This window comes from Muscardinus avellanarius (assembly GCF_963383645.1).
Source record: "Muscardinus avellanarius genome assembly, chromosome: 6".
NCBI classification, from domain to species: domain Eukaryota; kingdom Metazoa; phylum Chordata; class Mammalia; order Rodentia; family Gliridae; genus Muscardinus; species Muscardinus avellanarius.
Genome location: NC_137791.1, coordinates 57,126,374 through 57,150,964, shown reverse-complemented (window position 1 = coordinate 57,150,964; position 24,591 = coordinate 57,126,374). Strand labels below are relative to the sequence as shown.

The following is a 24,591-nucleotide window of genomic DNA, read 5'->3' as shown; positions in this document are numbered from 1 at the left end:
ACCTTCTACCTCCAGGTTATACTCCCAGACCTATTTTTATATTTTATTTGGAAACAGGGTCTCACTAAGTTGCTGAGAGCCTCACTAAGTAGCTGAGGCTGGCTTCGAACCTGGGCAATCCTCCTGTCTCCGCCTTCCAAGTACTGAGATTACAAGCATGCGCCACCATGCTTGACTTTTAGGGCTATTATTTTTATCAATTCATGTGAACACTTACTGTGGAAATTAATTAAAATGACACAATTGTAAGTTATTTATTAAAAAATAAAACAATGAGAGTAGAGTTAATGTTCAGGAGAATTTCTAAGCATGTCTGTCAAACATTTCTCATAAATTTTGACTGACCCCAAACTCTTTTGAGAAAACAAATGCTGACATAAGAATAATTTCAATTAAGAGACTGGGTATGTCTAGATAATCTTAGTCCTCTTTCTTGAAGCTGTCTCCATCCTTTAGTTCAGATTGGCGGCCTTACCTGATATTTAGCCAGCAACTTGCTCTTCCAGAGGGAATGGGCGATGTCATGAATGGATAGACGCAGGTTGTGGGTGCTGCCTTTAAAATGAAGAGCCTTGGGCTCCTCCAGGAGTTGTCCTCCCATCTGCCTCTCAAGTTGTAGAACTTCCTGTAACAAGACGCCCCAAACCAGGTCACATTCATGAATCGTCTCACTTCTATCAGATGTTTCCTTGCTGTGAATCCCCCTGTGAGCACCCACTGCTGTCGCCCCATGACCTTCAAGCTGCAGCCCCTGCCATTTTGTCTGGGACTGGGCCCTACTGACAAACAGTTTCAGCAATTTCCATCACACCGACAGGGAGCAAATTCAGTATAGTCTGCAAGTGGAGTATTTAATCCAACACAGGAGAATAATAACCAGAACCCTGAATAGGAGAAAAAGGGAAAATACATAGAAATACAGATAGATAAAAGGTAAAAGGGAAAATACATAGAAATACAGATAGATAAAAATGTAGATTTTTAATAAACTTTTAGGAATGGGTCAAATAATTAAAAGATAAATCAATACATTTGAGTTGATAAAGCCAACCAACAGAAAAAGATTTGAAATATGTTTTAGATACTTAGGTCTATCTCTTGTATTTATTAGTTTTTGTTTATTAGTTTTGTTGTTGTTGCTGGTGGTGTTACTAGAAATTAATCACAGGGAAATTCTACTTCCAAACTATATCCCCGGCCCAACTTTAGTATTTATTTATTTATATTTATTTATTTATTTATTTATTTATTTATTTATTTTTGAAACAAAGTCTCACTAAGTTGCTGAGGCCCTTGATAAATTGCTGAGTCTGGCTGTGAACCTACAATTCTCCTGTCTCAACTTCCCACATATGGGATTACAGACATGTACCGCCATGTCAGGCCTTTGTATTTTTTTAATTGGCACGTATGAATTATATGGCATAGTGGGTTTCATTGTGGTATATTTGTAGATGCATTTAACAATGTGACCAAATTCACTGTGCAGTACTTTTCTTTACCCTCTTTCCTTTGCTCTAATCATCTCTATTTCCCCATTATACTTTCATGATTTCCCCCAGCTTCTTTATAAACAGAAATAAAATCATAAAATTTTTGCTTAAAATTATGCAAATTACTAAAATCAAGTGAAATATATCCATTATATGTCCTATTGGAGGACAATTTTATGATAACAATTAGCAAGGATTTTAGACAACAACTATTAAAATAAGCAGTTACTCAGATTAAACTTTTAAACAGAATACCTCATTTCTCAAGTAATTGTGGCCGATGAAAAATTTTTTCCCTACTTTTCTTATCTATGAAGATATAACAAGGAGACAAATTCCATATGTATTTCCATTTCTCAAGCTGGTTAATGGGAGTTAATGAAGCATTTGAAAATACAGCTGCAATTATCCAAACAACAGCACACCATAAGTTATCCATGAGCCACATACACTGGGTCTCCTTTCTTGTCTGAACCATCCCCCTGCACTTTCCTCCTCTCATGCCTTAACTGTGTTAGTGACAGAATATGCATAATTTGTGTTCTTTTTGAAAACAGGGGTCCAGGAAAATAATGGATTCTACAAAATATAAAATCAAAATATGATCTTCTTTTTTGGTGATATTTCAATAAAAAGTAGGGAGCTCAAGAATACAGGTATGCATTTAGAATGCGACCTGCATGTATTGAGCACCTACCAGGGTACCAAGTACAGATGGGGTGCAATGGACAATTTCTACCATGGGAGCCAGGTTGTTTGCAACCCAGAACCGCATGCACTTCACATATACTGAATGAATGCTGACCCACACACTTGTCCAATAAGTGCGCATCTTAACCACCATCCTTGAATAAATGCCTAACGCTCATCTTAAGTCGCTGCTTTAGTGGTTCTTACCTTCCGTCATTTCTAGATCAGGCCACTATTTTGAACAAAGCAAGCGCTGGAAGGTCCTGTAAGGTGTAGGGAACACCAGGATAATGTGGAATGAGGCCTTCGACGGGGAGTCCTCTAATTAGTGTTTAATGGGAGCACTGAGGGAGGCAATAGCACCCTGATGTAGAGAAGCGCGATCCAGCTGGCTGACAGTATTGACCCGCTCTTTACTGTGGCTGGTGACGAGATGAGTAGCTATTACATATGACGGCAGACGGCGGAGTCAGCCGGCTACCCCGACACATATGTTGTGTCACTGTGCCCTGACTGCTGTGCTTGCATCAGCAGGTCTCACAGGTCCTCAGTAGGCCATCTAGATCTGTCCAGCTCAGAGTCACACATGGCCTTCCCAGAACACCCTCCATGACACTGCACACCCCATTCCTCGACAAGAATCTGGCCATGTGGAAATGGGGAAGAGGGAGAAAAGGGAGGGTTAATTGCAGTTTCTTCTGCTTCAGCAGGAAGGCATAATGAGCTTATGTTGATCATGTTTGGTGTCTAGTTAGCATAATAGAGAAAGCTGATGTTCCCAGTGAACCTGGCACCTGACAAATTCTAAAGCTAAAATGATGTTTGTTTATAAGCCATTAGAAGAAAAGAAACATAATTAGAAATCTTAGAGATTACAGTCATGCCAATCAATCAGTTCTAGCTTCTTTCCAGTACGCCCTAATTACCTCATCAAGACGTCTAAAGAGCAATCGATAGTAATTATCTGATTACTATAGATCTTCATTACATCCAAATTATCTCCCTGGGATGTCTAAAAGAAGATGCATTGTATTCTGGGAGGTAATTGTACCCAACAATGTATAATCCACACCTCTTCCCTACAACCAGCATAGAATGCCAAAGGATACTAGAGCATCATCAGTTCTCTTGCAGGGAGGACATTGAAAAAAAAATCCTTATCCGCATGTTGGCCCTGACCTTGATCTCAAGAAATCTAATATCACATTTTGTGTGCAAAGTCTAGGTTGAAGTCAACTGATGAAAAAGGCTTATACTTTGAATTCTTCAGCTATAAGCTCAGAAGTTATGGCAAAGTATTTTCCCTAGTTTGAAAAAGACTAGATTGGTGTGAAGAGCCTTTTGGACAGAAAGAACTAAATAAAGTACCATATTAATGACAGTACAGCCAGAGAGTACATGCCATCCATATTCTCTTTTCTTTTTGTGGTACTGGGGATTGAACCCAGGGGCATTCTACCTCTGAGCTATACCCCTGCCTCTATTTTGTTTTTATTTTTTAATTTCAAACAGGGTGTCATTAAGTTGCAGAGGGCCTCACAAGTAGCTGAGGCTTGCCGAGAACCTATGATCCTCAAGTCTCCCAAATACTGAGATTACAAGTATATGCCACCACACATGGCTTCTCTTCATATTCTTAAGCCCTTTATCTCTCCTTTAACCAACAGGGACATAAAGTTACTGCAAAGAACTAGGTGGAGCCTGATTACTTTTCTCCTCTTCATTTGGACATAAACCTTGGTGAAAGATAAATTCCCCATCAATGTACACCTACGATATGAGCAGAGGTCTCTAAACATTTGCATATTTCTATAAATTAAAAATAATTTTGCATGTACTTTATGTTACTTACTTTATGAGTTATATCACTTATATTAATGTGTCAGTATGCCAGTATGGTATGAAATGTACATAAAGTTAAGACTGATCTAAGATAAATAAATACAAAAGTAGTAATATTGTCTATTTTTGCCCCAGTAGTTCATTGGGCCTGGGTATGTGAACTTCATTTTGGAGACAACTTATTTAAGCAGCTGTCTTCTCTCTAGTAGCTTTTGGAGAAATTAGCCAAGAAGTGAATGATTTAGTAGAAAGAATCTTTGCCAAATTAAATTTACCATATTTTCCTGGAAAGTAGTAACTGGAATTTTACACTCAGGATGTTTAACTTGAAGGAAACATAAAATGCAGCAGGACACAAGAATCAAATCTCTAAAGATATTTGAAGATAAATTAAAGATATCTCAGTCAACAAACAAAGCAACTCCTTGAATACTAAAACCACAGGTGAGTCAGAATTGAGATGCCCTGTATGGTGGTGAGTCCCATGTATGAGTTTTGCATGAGACCATGAAAGAAGCCAACAGAGATGACAGGCTACTCATATTTGGTTCTGTATTGTTACAGTGTTAAACGTTATAATTTGAGAAATACTATAGTAGATTCTTACAATATGTTGTAACTTATATTTCAAGAAACTTGATTTTCTGGGTTCTTTCTGCATGAAATCATCTTGGTAAATATATATGAGTTACAGATGCTCACGAAGACATAAAAATAACAGACATACAAATCAATAAACTATGGCTTTAGAGTTAAATGTTTTACTCCTTTAATTCCTAGGAACATTCACTTAACATCAATGAGACACACCAGGCTTGCCAGGGACTGTGTTGGGCTGGAATCCACAGGCAGTGAGCTCCTATCCCTGCCTCCAACTGTCCTGTCCATGGTGAGTGGGGTGGGGTGGGGTGAGTGGGGTGACTGCTATGGGGGCATGTAACCACACTGTAGTGTGCTCAGCTCTAAAGCAGCTTCTAGCCAGGCTAACTTTGGATCACAAAGATTAGGATACTCCCCATACCTTAAAAGAAAACAAGAACCAAATATATAAGGTCAGAAGATTTAGGAAGACTTAAGAAAAAATACCATGACCTTGGAAAGAAATGCCATAATAAAATTTAGGATCATCTAGGATCTTTGTTCTCAGAAACATAAATGTCATTTTCCTTGGCAGAGGTTGTCCACCGCAACTGGAATCATGCCCCAACTTGGGCTTTTTCTGGCTCTGGGTTGACCTGCTGAACTGGCTCTGGTTAGAAGAGAAGGGGGTCCATCATTACTTCCTCATGAGATTCTATCTTCATCTCACTTATTTTACTTTGTAGAGACATTCTCACTTAGATATTTGGGAGGCTGAGGTAGGATGATCACAAGGTTGAGGCCAGCCTTTAATTTTGTCTCACAATTAAAAATAAAAAGGAGCCAGGTATGGTAGCACACACCTATGATCCCAGTACTTGGGAAGCTGAGAGAGAAGAATTGTAGGTTTAAAGCCAGCACACTATATAACTAGAGACTCTGTTTCAAAATAAAAAAAATAATAATGGGGCTGGGAGTGTAGCTCAGTGGTAGAGTGTCCCTGAGTTCAATCTTCAGTATTACAAAAACAAATAAATATAAAAGACATGCAGAGTTGATTTTTGTGTGTGTTTGTTTATTTGTTATTAGTAATAGGGATTGAACCCAGGGACAATCTACTACAGAGCTATATCTCCAGCCATTTTAATTTTTTTTTTTTTTGTTTTGTTTTGAAATGGGGTCGCCCTAAGTTTCTAAGTCTGGCCTTGAACCCGTGATCCTCCTACCTTAGCCTCCCAAGCCTGTGTCACCATGTTTGGCTTCAGAGTTCATTATTAGAGGTGTCTCTAGCCCATCCCTCCGTGGCTACCTGCATGTGTACACATTCACCACCCCCCCCAGTGGAAGCTGACCAGAAGCCTGCTGTCCCTAGGCTTCCCAGCTGTCCTGAGGGAAAGGCTTCTTCCCCAGATCAATAGCTGCCTCCAGCATAGGCCTGAGTGAGGGCTGAATTGATTCCAGGAGCCTTTGAGGGATTGCTCCAAAGGCAGTGACAAGGGGGTCCACAGTAGAAACAAGCAGCTTGCACAATAACCAATTAAACCAAGACATTATCCATGCCAAGCCATTAGCCCGGGCCACTTAAGAGCCACAATAAATCTAAGCCGTTTTAAGGCCTGTGTGCATAAAGGGAGCAGCTCTGGCTTGCGCCCAGAACTCTCCCAGGCTCCTAGACTGTGGGATCTGAGGCAGAAGGGGGGACACCCCTGGAATCCCATTGACTCCTATAAACTGGGTTTTCTAACTCTGGAACTTGTCCCCTTTATGACTGTTGGGGTGAGATGGCATCTGCCTTCTCTGCCTGGTCCTTCTTTCTCCTCTGGGTCCTTCTAAGCCTGTGCAAGTTTTTCTTTCATTGACAGGTCCCAGCTGCTCACCGGGGGCCCTGTGACAGGGTGGCTTACACATAGGTGCTGGAGGCACATCTTGGGAAAGAGAAGCCTTGCCACAGGGTCCACACAGAAGCTGGGAACAGGGCTAAGATGACTGTGGGTAACTCTGTGCCAAGACCGAGGTTCAGAGGCTCCAGAGAATAGAGCTGGTGGGCTCCATGCTTTCAGTGAGGGTTACTGTCCTCAGGTTCTCTGCTCACCTTCCTCCTCATCCCCCTTCACCTCTGCTCACTCTCCTCATCTCACACACCTCCTCTTCCCATCCTCCTCCCCAATCTCTCTCTTCCCTTGCTCCCCTTCCTCGGCTTGCCCTCCTCTTTCCTAGCCCTCTTTCTCTGCTTACACTCTTCCTCTACTCCTCCCCTCTTTGTCCTTCTCCTCTGCTCACTCTCTTGCCTTCTTACCACCCTCCTCAGCTTTGCTCAACCTCTCTCTCTAGTCACATCTTCCTCTGCTCACCCTCCTCCACGCCTGAACTCCGACTCTGCTCAGCCTCCTCCTCTGCTTTTTCTCCTTCTCTGTTCACCCTCCCCCTTTGGTCACCCTCCTCCTTTGGTCTCCCTCCTCCTCTGCCCACTGTGTCCTCTCCTCACCATAGCTCTAGACAGCAACTTGCTCTCTATGACACCACTGCTCCAAATTGGTCCACCTTCAGTCTGGGAGGCATTTGTTTTATCTTCCAGTGTCTCTAGGGGTAATTATCCATTGATGGATTGTGTGGCTTTTAATCAGTCTGTCTGCCTTTTTTTTTTGTCTTCCTAACTACTTTCTTATCATTCTTTTCCTTTATTAGATACCTCATCACCAGAGAAAGGTTAAGCAAATGATTAAACTTAAGTTTAACTGAAGAGATGATTGAAAGGTTATATCCTGGTCTTGTTTTATTGTGTCTTGCTTCATTCTTGATGTTGTTTCTAGATGTTCTTTTTTGTCACTCTTTGTTCTTATTTATTTATTTATTTATTTTTGGTGGTACTAGGGCTCCTGGAAGTCCTTCTACCTCCGGGCTACACTCCCAGACCGATTTTTATATTTTATTTGGAAACAGCATCTCTTAAGCCAGCGAGGCTGGCTTTGAACCTGCGTGATCCTCCTGTCTCTGCCTCCCAAGCGTGGGGATTATTACAAGCTTTCGCCACCACGGCCGGCTGTCACTTTATTCTAAAAGGAAACACAGAGCCATGCATTGGCTGCTCCTCTTGCTGCCATGAAGCTGAGTATCAGCACCAGAAGCCCGAGCAGGTGGAGAGAGCTTTGTAGGGAGGGCTGAGATTGAGGCACTGAGACAGAAGCACAGACGCCAGTCCTGAGGCAGCAGCTAGCCTTGCACTTGAAGATTTTTTTCCTTTGCTGGGCTTCAGGGCTCTGGAAAAGGAGCCCCGCCCTCCCGCGCCTTGTCCATGGTGCTGAGCAAACGCGGGGACCCAGCAGTGCCTCCAAAAGCCCCTTCACTGAGGACCTGCAACAGGGATGCAGAGAACCCAGGCAGGTGTTCATCATACCACACCTGTTAAACCTCAAAAGACTAACCCTCAGTGATCTGGCTGACTGGTGTTGAAAAGAATCACATCTGCCATTAGATTTAGTGGAAGCTGCCTTGCTTCTACGTATTCTTTAATCCAGTGTCGAAACCTGCCCTGGTCATTTGGGCATTTCTCTCTTTGCTACTGTGGCTGTCACCACGGCCTCTGTCACAGCTGTGTGCCTGCACTCCACCAAAGCAGAGGCCACAAAGAGCGGCTATCCTTCCCTCCTGCTCCCTGCCAGGTTTTCAATGAGGCTGCTCTCTGCCCTGCAGGTGCTGTCTCCTCCTCTGGCCCTCAGGTCTCAGGCTGCTGAACCAGAGAGTGGGGAACAGCTGACTGTCAGCTCGGCCTCCCACAACTGCTCAGGTGACTCTCGCTGATGCCACCTGGGCTGGTGTTGCCACTTTCCCTTCCTGTGTTCACGCCAGGGGGCTCTGCTCTCCCCCTGAGCCTGTCTGCTCACTTCATCCCTAATAACAACAAGGCTGGACTGAGGTGGCCACATGCAAACATTTCCCCATCAAGTCACTTTGTTTTAGGGCTCTGCGTGCTGTTCCCACAGCTGCTGCTGCCACCCAGGCTTGGTCTAGGTGCCCCTCCACTCTGCCACGTCAGGGAAGTGTGTAGCACTTTGAAAGCCAAGTGCCAAGGGGCAACACTCAGGGAAGTGGTCGTGTCACTTGTCTCCCTCTGAGCTCACTCCTAAGATTACCTCGCATGCCTCTGTGTCGGCAGTAGGACTTCTGAGGTTGAACTAGGACTTTTGAAGTCATTTTCCATTTCCTTTAACATCTATTATTAAACTCCCATGTTAGTTTTCACTGCTGCTTTAACAGATCACCATACCATGCAGCTTAAAACAATGCAAACCTACTGTCCCACAGTTCTGTGGGTTAGCATTCCCGCATAGGGCTCACTATGTAAAATTGAGGTATTTATCGGACTGCCTCTCTTTCTGAAGGCTTGAGAAGGGAATTTGCTGTCTCGTCTTTTCCACCTTCCAGAGGTTGCTCATGTTCCTTGGCTCATGGTTCCATTTCTCCATCTTCAAATCCACCCTTGGCACAACTCTCCAGTCATCCTTCCAGGGTCATATATCCATCTGACTATGGCTGGGAAAAGTATTCTACTTTGAAAACCTAGGTACTTAGATTAGGCACACCCAAATAATCCAGGATAATGCCAATCATGTCTCAGATAATCCAGGATAATGCGATCACATTTTTGCTGAATACAACTGCATATTAACAGATTCTGAATATCAACGTACAGACTCTTTTTGGAACATTATCTATCATAATTTCTATTATTTCTCTCTCCCCCCTTTCTCAAGTAAATTCAACATCTTGGGTCATTTCTAAGATTATCAGAGAGGGCCAATGCCAAGTCTCTGGAGAAGGGGATAAAGTTGGGGTAAATTCTGAGGTGCTGAAAAGATCACAGATCACTATGACCAAAGGACTGACCAACCAGATAGCCACCAAGCCTGAGACTCATCCCACAATTACATCACACTTAAATATAATATCCTAGTTGAGCCATTATCTTCAAAATGCCAGAGTTTAAATGCCTACCTATGGATGATTAAAAAGAATTAATTTCTATTCTGTTCCAAGAGATTTAATAACCTTGATCTCCTTGAATTTATTTTCAAGGGGTTCCTGAGGCAGACAAAATTATTAAGAATCTTTAGCACACCTTTCTTTCTTTCTTTCTTTCTTTCTTTCTTTCTTTCTTTCTTTCTTTCTTTCTTTCTTTCTTTCTTTCTTTCTGTGGTACTGGGATTCCTGGAAACCCTTCTACTTCTGGGCTACACTCCCAGACCTATTTTATGTTTTTATTTGGAAACAGGGTCTCTTAAACCAGCGAGGCAGGCTTTGAACCTACATGATCCTCCTGTCTCCGCCTCCCAACCACGGGGATTACAAGCGTGTGCCACCATGCCCGGCATAGCACATTTTTTTTTTATCGTTACATCACACATGTGCATAGGTATGAATGTATTAATTTGATTCCCCAAACCAAGATCCTAAATATTTAAACACAGGTCAGGCTAGTTCTGAGGTTGTTTGAGGGTATGGGGAAAAAAGAGTGAATGAGGTCAATTGCATGGAAGGCAAGCCTTGAAAAACTTAGGAGAGGCAGGCTGCATTGTTCTAGGTTTGTGCAGCCACAGCTTGTCATAGCAAAAGCATTAGAAAGACATGGGTGGAGTAGGTGACAGGTGTCAGGATGAAAATAAAACCACTTTCCCCCCTTAACAAGGTGCCTATGACTCTTCAACATGGCCCAAGAAAGCAGCACACAATTCTCAACTATACTTCATTCAACTGATTGCTTTTTTTCCACTTTATGGTGTTTATTTTATTTTTATATATATAAAATTTTTATATAACTCTGCTATATTAATGCCTAGATTAGGGTATGTAAAAGCTGAATTAACAAAGATTCTGCAACATTCCAGATGACTCCATAAGAAGCCAGATTATGTTAATATGCATTATTTGGTTCATATCCCAAATACATGCTTAAGAAATTCAATAAGTATCTCTCACTTCCTGCACTATATATAAATACCTCTCTTTTAAGTTCTGAATCTGAGTTTGGTTTTTCTTTCTTTTTTTTTTTTTTGGTGGTACTGGGGTTTCTGGAAGCCCTTCTACCTCCGGACTACACTCTCAGACCTATTTTTATACTTTTGTATTTGGAAACTGGGTCTCTTAAGTCAGCGCGGCTGGCTTCGAACCTGTGCGATCCTCCTGTCTCAGCCTCCCAAGCATTGGGATTACAAGCATGCACCATCCACGCCCAGCTGAATCTGAATTTTTATAAGCCTCCTTATTATGAAAGGAGTGTCATATATTGTCTCCAGATAGGCAGAAATTGCTGATTTTTATGTAGATGTATGTTTTTCTTTGGGTATTTTAAAATTTATTACAAATATAATCCTGTTCTCTGTTAATTTTTAGTCTATTTATACTAGGATTTAAGTCTTTGCAAATAATGAAAGGAAAACACCATTTTTATTACTTTAGTCATTTGAGGAGGAAGGAGAAAGAAAAGCTCTGATATACCAAACACGATCTCTTCAATAGACTTGACCTCTCTATTTGAGTTGATTCCAAACTATACTCACAATTCTTAGTGTCTTTATCTCTTTATGTGAACTCAACCCGAACACTGCTCCCCCTGGTCCTGCGAGCACATGCACAGGAAAAAACTTCCTGAAAGACAATAAAAAAATCCCACTGCCTCCTGCCAGCCTCGACTTCTACCCCTGCAGTCACCACTGGTGTCCCAATACTACATTGATGCTTTCATATTGCTAAATACAGCTCTTACAATTTGACCATTCTTGCCTCAAGGCTTAACAAAACTCAAATAAATGGTTACAAAAGCTGCCAAACTCAGAGATGGGTAGTGCGCTGGAAAAGTGCGCCAGGGTTGCTTGAGAAAGACTGGTGTGTGTGGTGTGCATGTATATTACTCTCACTGTGAACGGCATTATGATTTGAGACTAAATAAATAAAAGCACCAATACAAGTATAAAAATAAAAAATAATAAAAAGGAGAATTACTGATGTGGAAGTCTCTTTGTTTTTCATCCATATATATGATAAAAGAGCGAGATGTGATTAAAAATGGTAATATTCTCCACATGTCCAGTTATGGACTTTGGTCTATCATCTGTTTCTAATAGCTCTCATGGACTGTGTCCACGGAGAATAAACACTCTGCTGGTTCTCCATCTCTACCCTAGTCTGCTATTCCTGGGAATTCTTTTGTTAATCAGAAAGAATCCCTAGCACACAATGGTAGCTCTACAAAAATGTCAAGTCCAGGGATTCCCACCTTTCCCCCATTTGATATACTGGAGATGGAGCTGATAAGGAGTTGGTTTCCGGCACAAAGAGTAGTGACTCCTATTTCAGAATCCACCAAGTGAAAATAAGGTTGAAGTCACAGGTTTGGACGTGGAAAGACAACAGCTGAGCAGGCTCCTATTGAGAGGTGAGCTCATTCCTAAGCATGAAGGGGGCTGCGGCACAGTCAAGGATTTTATGGGACTGAAAGATACTTGGAAGAACTGTTGTGTGAAATCTAATGGATCAGGAAAGGAGAAATAAAAGGATTGTGGAGAAACAGGAAAGATGTTATCAGGTCAGTTATCTCGAGAGTCTAAAAGACTCAATAAGAAATGTTTTCTTTTTTTTTGTTTTTTGCATTACTGGGGATGGAACCCAGGGGCATTCTATTTCTGCGCTACATCCTCCTCCCTGTTCTATTTTTTATTCTTTATTTTGAAACAGGGTCTTACTGAGTTGCAGAGGGCCTCACTAAGTAGTAGCTGAGGCTATCATCGATCCACAATCTTCCTGTCTCAGCCTCCCAAATGCTGGAATTATAAGCACGTGCCACACACCAGGGAAGGTTGAGGAGATTCTCCTCAACTAAGGACAGTTTCCATGCACCCTGTGCAACAGAGGGAAAGTTAGATGGTTGTGGTCAGTAGGCAGGACAGTCAGAGCTAGAGATCTTGGCAATGGCCAAGTGGCTCTTGAGGATAAAGCCCACAGGGTATCTATACTGAGAGACAGATTATGTCGGGTGACAGAATGACTGGGTGGAATACCTTCTTGCCAAGGAACTGTGGTTTAAGTGGTGCCATAGAATTTCAAAGAATGACTGGGATAAAATGGGTAGAATGACTGAGACAAGTCCTGCTAAAATGAAGGTTATGTGTAGTGGTCCATGCTAAGGAACTAAAATGGGTAATAATCAACACTGGAAAGATCCAGCCCATGAAATGGAAAGATGTCCAGAAGTGGTGGTAGGGTATGAGAAACATTTGAACTTCACTCTTGGCCTTGCAGCAAGTTGGAGGGAGTGGTCTTCACTGCAGGTTTTGCAAGATCCAGAGGCAGTTAATATGAACAGGGAAATGAATGAGAAAAAACATGATTTAATGATGTAGGAAAGTTTGGTTTGGGTATAGAATCAAAGTTCCAAAAAGATATATACAAAAGTTTAAGATAATGATCTTAACCTTGATGCACAGGCTGCCTTAAGAAAACCCTTTGATACCAGATGAATTATGTCAGAATCTTTGGGGTAGAAGCCTGGAGTCACACTTTTCAAAAGTTCCCAAACTTATCCTTGCATGCACTGATTTAGGAAGAGCATGAGATAGGAGTAAGGTCGGCTGGATGGAGGAGGAGGGATTCAGAGGGATGAGGCAGAAGAGAGCATCACGGGCATGGGTGAAGAGGGAAGTGGGGGAGATGGGAGAGAGACTGACAGGGGGCCTCTCGGCAGGCAGAGTTTAAGTATTGAAGGGCCTTTTCAAGCTAATGAGCCCCAAGATTCCAATTCAAAGGTGGGTGTGAGACTGTATTCATGTGACCAAGCCATCTCTTTGGTATGTTGGGCAGACCGTTTACCTATAACTAGGATTTTGGTATTTCTGCATTATTAAAAGGCCATGAGGTGCAAGAAAACCTCATCCATTATTTATGTTTGTTTCAGGCTAAGTGCTGGATCCCCAGATGCTGAGAATTTATAAATGTCTCCTTTGGAAAGCGTCGATCACAATACAAACTGCTCCTGGATTGTTTTAACTGGAGAAAGCTGTTCCTTGCTCTTTCTCAGTGTTGACCATTTGCATATCTTCCTCATTAATTAACATGATTGAAAGTATTTTAAGAAATATTACATTTTTGCAGAGATCTGTATGTGTCTGTTGGGGAAACAGGTCAAGAGTTCCTGAGTATAACTTGTGTATGAATATAAAATATGTGTATCAAACATTTCAGATATGGCGTAGGTCTTCTGCGGTATGCTTTTTGCAATGATTTTTCTTGGAATTGCTCAAAAGATTTGGCTTAATCAAACCCCATGATTCCTCTGCAAAGACAGTTTTCCCTAAGAAGAATTTAAGCCTTGGATGATTTCTATTCTGACAGTGCCTTAGAAGTATTATATTTGCAAGAAGTGTAAAAGAAATAACTGAAGCTTTACACCAGAGCAGTGTGTTCACATCATTCATTTCACATCAGAAAATCCTCCAGGCTCAATCATCAAAAATATACACCGCAACTGACTAGGTCTCATCCCCTCTCTGGTGACCATGCTGATCAGGTCCAGCATCAGGAATGGGGTGATTGCAGGGAGCTCCTCGCTTGTCTCCTTTCCTCCACTTGTGTCCCTTAAAATCTGTTCTTTTGAGCCCACTTTCCAGAAGATACAACCTCCAACACTCAGTTTCATGACCCCAAACTACTCTCTAGATAGACACTCCAGAAGGAAATACCCTGATGGAAACTCACTTCTTCCTTTGCCTTCCTTGACTCATTTTGTCCCCACTTCTCTTCCTTAGGTCCTCTTGCTGGCTGCCCCTGTGGTGCTAATGCCCTCTATGGTCCCTGTCATCCAGGGTTTGGCTCTTCAAGCAGCTCAGCTTGACCACCCAGCTACAGTCAAACACCTGCTTTCTCCACTCAATAGCTGTGTGATCTAGAGAAGCTCACTTGAACTTTCTGTGCCATGGATTGCACACCTGTCAGGTGGAGATAAGGATAGCTTCTAGAGTTACTGTGAAGATGAAATGAGCTAATATATTTAGAATTTTTGCTCTCAGTAACATTTAATATTATTGCTTTCTCCCTCTATTCTTTTTACATTTCTAATGCTTTCTTGTTTTATTTTTAATTATTTAATCCATCATGAAATCATTTTGACATATGATTTCAAATTAAATAGCATATGTTTTCCAGATATTTAAACAATGGCTGGGGTTGTTGGCTCAATATCCAGTTTTACTTATAATTTTTTCTCTGTTTATTCTCTTTCAATATTTTCCTGATCATGATGGGTTGCAAAAATCAATATTGTTGATTACTGAATTTTTATCTCAGGTTCTTCTCTCTGTTCACAAAGCCACACTCATGATAATTTTTCTTTCTTTTTTTTTTTTTTTGGTGGTACTGGGGTTCCTGGAAGCCCTTCTACCTCCGGGCTACACTCCCAGACCTATTTTTTTTTTTTACATTTTTTTATTTGGAAACAGGGTCTCCTAAGCCAGCACACGCGGCTGGCTTTGAACCTGCGCGATCCTCCTGTTTCTGCCTCCCAAGCGCGGGGATTACAAGCGTGCACCACCACGCCCAGCTGATAATTTTTCAAAATATATTTATGCATCTTTTTTTTGCGGGTCTAGGGATGGAACCCAGGGGGGTGTTCGACCTCCAAGCTACACCCCCTGCCCTATTTTTTATTCTTTATTTTGAAACCAGGTCTCACTGAGTTGCAGAGGGCCTCACTAAGTAGCTGAGGCTGCGAACCATGATCCTCTGGTCTCAGCCTCCCAAATGCTGGGATTACAAACGTGTACCACCACGCCTGGCCCTGCATTATTTTTTTAAATTGTGTATTTATGCGTTATTTTAAAATTTGTGTAATCGGTACAGTGTGATGTAAGGAACAGAAAGACAAATAATGCCTGGTATCACTCCTGTGTGGAATCTAAAGAAGTTGGTATCATAGTGGGGAGTAGAAGAGAGACCACCAGAGGCTTAGGAGGGGAGAAAGGTAAGGGGGAGAGACTGGTCACCAGGTACAAAGCCACATCCACATTTCTAATTATGCTTTGAGAATCTTTTTCTGGATGCCCAATTTATATCATGAATTTGGTATTTTAGGGAAAAACAATATTATAGACTGAATATTTGTGTCCTCCAAAATTCATATTTTATTATCATAGTCTCTCATGTGATGGCACTATGAGACAGAGCCTTTGGGCAGTGATCAGGGTGGAATTCTCAAGCATGAGCTAAATGCCCATATAAAAGAGACCCCAGAGAGCACTCCATCTAGCTCTCTACCATGAGAAGAGTTAAGGTAGTGAGCTAACTAAAAACCAGCACTCGCCAGAGCCCAACCAGCCTGCCACCCTAATCAGCTTCCAGCCTTCAGAACGATAAGAAATAAATGTCTGCTGTTTAAGCCACCAGCCTGTCGCAGTTTGTTATAGCAGCCGGAACCAGCTAAGGCAGACATCCCAAAGTTCCTGTTTCCCTGAGCCTGCTACTGTTACTTAAAAGCTTGATCTCTGTCCTTCCACTGAGCACTGGTCAGCAGGCCCTGTAGAGGCCGCTCCCTTCATCACCCCTCTGTATCATACCAGCTGTGCCAGGCCCTCGCTATGAACTTGATGATACCTTCCCGCCAAGGTCAGACTAATACTTCTAACATATGCTTCCATTTTTGTCTTCTGTTTAAACCTCTATCATCTCCATTAACTCAATAGATTGAATCTCAACATCTCTCTGACAGTTGAGGTCCATTTCAATAAGCAGGTACCTGTCATTCTAGGCTTACTGGAATCATGAGCCTGCAGAGACCATCATTGTCTATTCAAGTCTATACTCCCTCGTGCTGTTTCCTCCACCACACAATCTTCAATATTTTTCTGAGAAATCTTGAACTTCTTTTTTCATAATTGCTGGTCAAAACCCTGCCTTCCATCAGGGCCAATCTCCAATGCTGGCTCCTTTACAGATTTCTCTCAAAATTATATGAGCCGCCCTCTCCTGAACCCCATAGAACTTTGCATCTCAATTGTGCATTTATCCGTCACACTCTGACTTATCTCTTCATTCTTGGCATACTTCTTTTATTCCTCCTGATAGATCATAACTTCTTCAAAGGCACTTATTATATCCCTTAAAGCTTCAAATGGGATAAAATGAATGGTGATAATCGCACCAGGAATTAAGCTCATTTATTCTGCAAAGCAGCAGCCTGTTGTCAAATGCTAACCCTCTCCCTCACAGCCCTCATAAAAAGAATGGGAAAGCATATAAATGAAGTAGCACACAAGAGGAACATACAGTGTGAGCAATTACGCCAATTTCTTTTATAGGAAGAACACAGCTGAGATAAACATGGAAGCAGATTATTTACCATCCATGAGTCTCATTGCCAGATTCTTCTACATTTTTCATTAAAGGGAATCAAGGAAGGCAAACAAAAGTAGCCCTTGGGAGAAATTGGCATAAAGGCAACAGCTCATAGATTGGCATGGCCTCAGAGATATGTCTATTTTTTTAAACTGTATTCTTTGGTATCAGATGCATGTGCACAGACACATGTGCGGGTGTACACAGCCATGCCAAACCTGGGCTTCCAAGTGGAGGAGAGGAGGGCGGGTGGGGCAGGAGTCACGTACCTTCAGGGCATCCTGTGTGTCATCCAAGCAGTAGACTCGGATGCTGTACTCCAGGGACGAACAACAGAGGGGCCCAAAGATGGCCAGCTTTAGGCGCTTAGCAGCCGCCTTGGTGGTGGACAGCCCGACCAGAGCGTAGGTACTGAGATTCTCCGTGAGTATATGGCAGGCTTCTGCATCCAGCTGAATGTAGCAGGGGGTGGTGAAGTTTTCCTCTCCGACCACCACCACATCCTGGGAAACAAGACGGAAGGGCCGTGGTTAAGCCACCGATGATACAAACCTGCCACTGGTGATGCTGGAGTAGGAGCTTTTCTCCTGAATTCTGATGATTCTTTTTTCTGATCCTATTTCTTTCTCAGGATTTATGGCAACTTTACTTTCATTCTTTCTAAAGTTTTATTGTTTACTGATTCACTGTTTGTGTGGAACTAGAGATTGAAGTCAAAACTGTTGTACCTCCCAGCTACACTCTAGCCCCATTTTATTTTTATTTTTTATTTTTGAGTTAATACACATACCTGAGTTAATACACGCTGGCCTTGACAAGTTTGTGATCCTCCTGTCTCAGCCTCCTAAGTACTGAGATTACAGGCCTCTGCCACGATGCCCGGTTGACTTACTTCTTAGAACAATGCACTACTTTTCCTAAATAATTTTGCTTGCCAGACTCTATGGAAGGCGAAATTTGGCAAGCTCTATGTACTCTACTCTTTTGTACTTTCAACTACTTAGAAGAAATGGAAATAAGTAGAAATAATTATTTTTTATTCAACCAGGATTTATCTGAATGGTTCAAGCCTCAGAATAAATAATCTGAAAGATTAAGCATAGGATCTGTAGTCAAGATTCCAAATGCCCAATGGGGCATCACATTGCAAAACCTGTGAATCAGGTAGGGCAGGGAGGGCAGCAGATAGGAAGGAGTAGTGGAGACCGTGGTGAAGCAGAGCACATGCCTGTTTTAAGATCTTTGTCTCCACAGCCTGTGATGGCAGCTCAGGAAAGCAGGCCCGGAACAAATGGAGCTGTGAATTTCCCAGCAGAAGCTTAAAGTTCAGATTTTCATGTGAAATCTTCCAACTTTTAATTAATTCAATTTTAAAAGGAAATGTCATATAGGAGATATGACATGCATGCATGAGCATGATTCAGTCTCTGTATTAAGCTGTTTAATCTCTGCAGGGGCAAGAACCATTTCTACTTTGCTTCCCACTGTTTCCTAGTGGGTTTGGCTCATGGTAAATGTCCAACATCAATTTTTTTGGGGAAAAAAATGTTTCATCATAAATTTAGTCTCCAGGACTGGAGAAAAAGATATGAAAGAAGCAGCCACCTGGAGTGGTGGTTGATTAGTCAGGCCTGATGACATCATCTGCACCATATATAATAAGAGCTTTATTTTATTTTATTTTATTTTGTGGTACTGGGGATGGAACCCAGGGGCCTTCTACCTCCATGTTACACCTCCAGATCTATTTTATATTTTATATTTTATTTGAAAAACAGGGTCTCACTAAGTTGCTGAGAGCCTCACTAAGCTGCTGAGGCTTGGCTTTGAACCTGTGACCCTCCTGTTTCAGCCCCCCAAGTACTGGGATTACAAGTGTGCGCCACTATGCCCTGCGTAAGAGCTTTATTTTAATATCCTTAGTGAAATAATTTTTCTTAACTGAACTTATGCCCCAAAAGGAAGGTCAGGCCTAAAAGGGAAAGAAAGTCAGAAGCTTAGAACCTCCAGGTTTATTCTAGCCTCCAAGGGTCACCTGGGAAGAAGCTGCTTTCTCTAGTAGAACAAAGATAAAAATCCAATACCAACTAGTGATGACATTACAGAAAGCCTCCTACAAGTATGGCTGAGAACAGGATGCTCAAGTCCCAGGCACATCCTTTAAGGGTTTTCATAAGTATTGTCCTTTCTAATCTCATCGCTCTTTAAAATTACTATTGTCATTGTTCATTTTATTACTCAATTTCTCAAATGGATAGTGTGTTAGGAAGAAAATCTTGCAAATACTTTAAAATCACTTAAGGCTTTGGATTAAAATAAATTGTTTAGAGATTATGTGAATTTAAAGTTAGATCTGGTGAAGACTGGTCTTAAAGAACATCCTTAGACTCCAATCCTTGACTTTAGGTCTTCTGGTAAGAACTGATCCCCTCATATGGCCAAGAGTAGCAGATAGCCATAGAAAGAAAAATCAGTTAATCCTAGGATGCACTGTTACTCCACTAACTGTTTTCCTAAAATGTTAGAGGTTTAAAATTTTATGTATATTCTTAAAAATTCTTTCCTAAATAAAATATAATTACAAAACATATAACATATATTTATGTAACTTGTATATTATAATGTCATTTTTGAAATCTATAAAATTTTGTGTAAAAATATCATAATTTTTGTAATTATTTGACATAGTCCTAAGATGCAGGGGCTAGGTGAAAGTTTCTATGTAAGGAACAGGACCTGTTTAAGGCATTGTCTTTAAGAAGTTATGTCAGTTGCAGCTGTAGTGGGACAAGATGTCCCAGATTATCCTCATTTTAGTAGAGCTTTGGAGACACAACCTTTCTGTTTTCCAAAGTTAGATTCACAAGGATTGTATCCTAAATATTTATCTGCAAGTAAGTGCCTAAGATTTTTCCACATAGGTGCAAGTCTCTCCACTTGAAAATCTTAAATTCATTATATATATATATATATATATATATATATATATATATATATATATATAATCTTTCCAACACAAAGTATCTGTATTCCAAAAGGGATATGTCTAAAACTTTTGAGTATACTTCCTCTATGAGTTAGATAATGCTCAAGCATCCATTTCTTCATGCCTAGCAACAAAAAAATACTCAGGGACTAGTATGTCTCTCATTTTGAGGGTGAGCTAAAAGTCCATCCTGTTTTACTTTAGAAACTAAGGGCTCCCATAACTGTGCCTGCGGATGTGTGTGGACTCCATCTCTATCGGACCAGAAGCCACCTCACCTCCCACGGTCCCTGTGCTGCCTGGTTCTTGAGCTGGATCTTCCAGTCCTCCGTGTTGGGATCTGCACAGTGGTGCAGAGTGAGGACGACGGGCCTGGTCAGCAGGGCTCCTGGAGGCCCACAGCTCACCACAGGGGTCAGGAGTGTCTGCGAGTCTTCCGTGGATGGCCTGGTAGGAGAGCAGAGAAGTATGTCGGTGACAATTCCATAGTATTTATGTACGGTGTACTCACTGATATCTGAGATCTAAAGTTGTACAAACAGTTCAAATAGTTTCTCTTGGGGCATTTTTTAGGGGGTGGGGACGAGGCAGAAATAAATGGGAAGATGTGCTCTTTGTACCATGGCTTTGATCTTGCAAGACTGGAGGTCTTTATGATAACAGTGAATTCGCCAGCAACTCTTTGATCCCCGTCCCTCAGACACAGGTCTGCTTTTGGTAGCTTCCTCTGAATTCAGGTACCGATACTTTCAGGATGGAATGAGAAAGAACAGAGTCCTTAAGAAGTTACATAAGCAGCTTTTCTGATCATATTTGCCATTGGGCTCTCAGGGTCTTAAATACTTTAGTGTTTTTAGGACTTAACTTGAAACATACTTAAAAAAAAAAAAAACACTTCAGAATGAGGACACCCTGGAGCTAAACTTAGTCTAAATGGCTTTGTGGAAGAATTCAAGCTAGTATGGCAGAATCACTCTCTCCAATATGACCAGAAAGAATATGGTACTGTACTTCTATAGCAATTTAAAACAAGATCTCTTTATTTCTATATTTTATATTCAGAGAATCTGAGCAGACAATACCATAAAAATCCACATTTCTTATTTTTTATTTTTCAACTATCTCAGACCCTTTCATCAGTAAGATTATTTAAATCCAACAAACAAATGGATAAATTAATCCAACCTATTAATTAAAATAGGCAAAGAAGTCATCCCAAAGATATCAAGCAGGTTCCTGGAAGTCTCACAACGTGTTAGTGCTGGTACTCAAACTCATGGCTTCTCAATAATACTCAACCTACCTGTCAGAATAGACTGGCTCTAGGAATCACAGACCCAGAATTTAAATGGTTCCCCAGTGGTCACTGAACACCACGTTCCATCCAAAGCCAGAGCTTCAGACACCACTGTTGATCTTAGTACTAGTGATCTTAACACATTCAAAAAAACAGTCCACTCCCACCTAAGAGTTACCTCATTTATTATACATTCAAAATTTTAAAAAGATCCTTAGCTGGAGTGAACACAATCTACGTTCCTGAAATTTTTCCTCATATACTTTGACCTGCTTTCTAGTCCACTGTGTTTCATATATTTAGAAATTATGATATTTCCAATTAAGCATCTTCATTTTTTCAGCATCAGTTGGAAAATAATGCTCTCCATATCTCTCCTTATTTCTATTTCTTCACTTTTATATGGAAGTTTGTTGTATTTTGGTCTTCTCATTAAATTAGGGGTATCCTGAAATGAACCTAATACCCAAGTAGACAGAATATGGCACTCCTATTTTTAAGATTTGGAATGTATATATTCATGGTTCATAAAATTGTTGCCTAAGATTATTCTTAATCAAGTAATTGCTATTAGATGTTATTTAGCAGGCTCCAGTTCCAGGAGAAGATGGAGATAGTATGGTTAACTCCTTTGTTAAATGCAGTGAAGGACTCAAAATTAAGTAGTTTGTTAAAGTTATTCCTAGCATGAAAGACTCTTAGGCTGAGTCTATACAGTTCTATGTTGGTAATAATGGCTTTTAAATATAGGTGCAGATATTCATCTTTAGCTCTGTAGTTTTACCTCAACAGTTTCAGGGTAAATTCTTAATGCTATGTCTGTCTTACAAATATTGGTATTACTTCCCAGTCTTTTCATCGTCCATAAAGCTGATATGCCATCCATTTGTGTTCTCACTATAACCACTGATAACACTGTAACACAAGAATAAGGCAAGGACAGAGACCCTTTCAAGGATACCACTTGAAACCACTCTTCCATCTAACATCAATACTTTTGAGTTATTTAGTTCAACCAAATATAAACCCATTAAAATGTGCATTGCCCAGTTGACATCCTTTCGTCTTATTCACATGGATATTAAAAAGACCTATCAAATTCCTTTATAATTGCAATGGCCACTTTAAATTGATTTTTCTCTATTCTTTATCTATAGTTGATATATTATTTATTACAGCATCTATAAATCAGTTTATATCTATGGCTTATCTTCATTTAACACTCAATGAATGGTAGCAGCTATTCTTATTTTTTCTGTTATTTCAAGTGACCAGCAATGAGTATTCTTTTCATTTCAGGTCAGTCTCGAAAGATGATTGCCATCATTTCACAGCTATTATTTTTTAAATATTGTTTGAAGACAATTATCTATGTATTTCTCATGTTCTTGTGTATTCTTGACTGTCTTTTCAAGGATGCTTGTATTGCACTTGGCTTAGATAAAGATATTGTCTACCTCTGGAGCAAACAGCAGGCAGGTCTGCTTCTCATTATAAAAGCTCAGGGATCCTTTACTGAAATGCAACTATTAAGTGTTCAGGTGTCATTTGATCCTCTTTTCAGTATCCTTTGGGAACTTGGGCTCAGGAAATTAGCACAAAAATGATGATAATCTAACTGGTGCTATTGCTGTGACTAATAAACCATCCTTTGTCTCTGACCCAAGAATCTTGTGTCTTCTATGAGCAGCCAAAAAACTATGGTAGCTGACCAGCTAGCTTATAAGCAAGGTCAGTTTTTAGAGCTTTTACAACTGACAGTTATTATCAGTTTTAAGAACTGAATTAAAGTTTGGCATTTATTACCTTTAATAAGCCTTGGCTATCACTGCTTCCGCTCTTGCTCTATAATCGCAGTAGTAGTGCACCAACTTAGGTCTTTCCTTTCTCCCTATTTAGAAACCTCAGATCAGTGTTGCTTACTTTCAGTCTTTTAATATTACTTCCATTCTCTATGAATAACAACAAAGTTTCCTCTATTAAATCTAAAGTTTTTGAGGTCCTTGAAAACACACATATCTGAAATCTTTACGGTTATTGGCAGCAGCTTGAGACCTCGTTACTATTCCCTTCATCACTCCAGGTTTCGTTTTCTCTTAACGTAGTTTGTTCTCCTTCCTTGCAGTCTGAAATTCATTCTCCTACAACATGAGTGAAGTTTTGCTTTCATTGTGGCATAGTTAGTAGTACACTAATCGGCCTTAGGCAATGACTTTATTGTTGCTTAATTCTACTTTTCCTACCAGGGAAGAAAAAACTGCAATCATTGCATTTTCTTGAGCACGACTGTTACCTCTTAGTTACAAGTGTACTAGAGAAGTGAGTATTCAACTTTCAAGGAAAAAGACTAAAGTGGAATCCATTTCAAGTAGTCCTTGCAATATAGTAAGTACTGGAAACATCTGTTTCTCGGTCTGTTGTTAGCAGTTGGCGCTTGAAGGCAGGAAGGACAGGGGGTGGGGGCTCTTCTTGTCATTGAGTTGGAACAGAAAGGAGAAGAAGACTCCCTGCTGGGCTGGGGAGCTGTCAGACTGGTACTCTCCAAGCACACCACTGGCGTGCAATATTGATGGGCACTGTTCTTGGAGGAGGGATAGCAGGGGAAGGGGGAGGGAGGAGGGGCAACGGGTGTCAAAAGAATTTATTAACCCAGTGAGGTGGGAGAATGTAATGAATAGGGAAGTGGTGAAGTGGAATTCATAACAGGGAATGAAAAACAAAGACGAAGTAATAAGAATCTCTTATATTCTTTCAAGATGTGAGAAGTAGTCTTGAAATTGGAAACATTTCTGGGCATATAAGGAAGGAATGGCTTAGGTAAGATTTAACTATGTGAAACCAAAGTTCAGAGTGTCTAAAATCACATTTCCTTTATTGATATAAAGGTAAGATATTAAAATACATAAAACAACATAGTAGAAAATAAATGTAAGCCTGATTTGTGTTTTTGTGGAGGACTTCACTCTTTTATGTCTCATGTGTTATTGAAACTATTCAAGCAAACAGTCCGTAAATATTAATTGCAGATAATATGGAAATGAACATGGAGCAAAAGTGAACTGCAGAAGCAGTAATTAAGTAGAAATTTGGCAATGAACAATGATTAAAAATTTAACGGCTTTTCAAAATCCAATGACAACAATATGGAAAATGTTGGATGGGTTCTGAGACATCTAAGATATAGCCTAAAGGAGTTTATTTCTTGTCATAAATACTTTTTCATCCTTCACTTGCTATTATCAGTGAGGATATCTTCTACATGAAAATTCATAATTTACAAAACTTATAAGCAATTGCATTTGCTGCTCATGGCACACCTGTAAGGTAGA

At 40.7% G+C, this 24,591-nt stretch overlaps 1 protein-coding gene across 2 annotated transcripts in view; it reads right to left on the bottom strand.

Annotated features, from left to right (window-relative positions):
• Nucleotides 1-24,591, bottom strand: part of UNC5C (unc-5 netrin receptor C) — a gene marked incomplete at both ends in the record, with an annotated part of 397,912 nt that overhangs the window by 11,984 nt on the left and 361,337 nt on the right. For both annotated transcript variants that reach the window (XM_080697547.1, XM_080697548.1), the window contains 3 exons: nucleotides 476-625; nucleotides 17,249-17,482; nucleotides 20,244-20,412. In XM_080697547.1, the coding sequence (XP_080553673.1) occupies nucleotides 476-625; nucleotides 17,249-17,482; nucleotides 20,244-20,412 (553 nt within the window). The remainder of the gene's footprint in view (nucleotides 1-475; nucleotides 626-17,248; nucleotides 17,483-20,243; nucleotides 20,413-24,591) is intronic.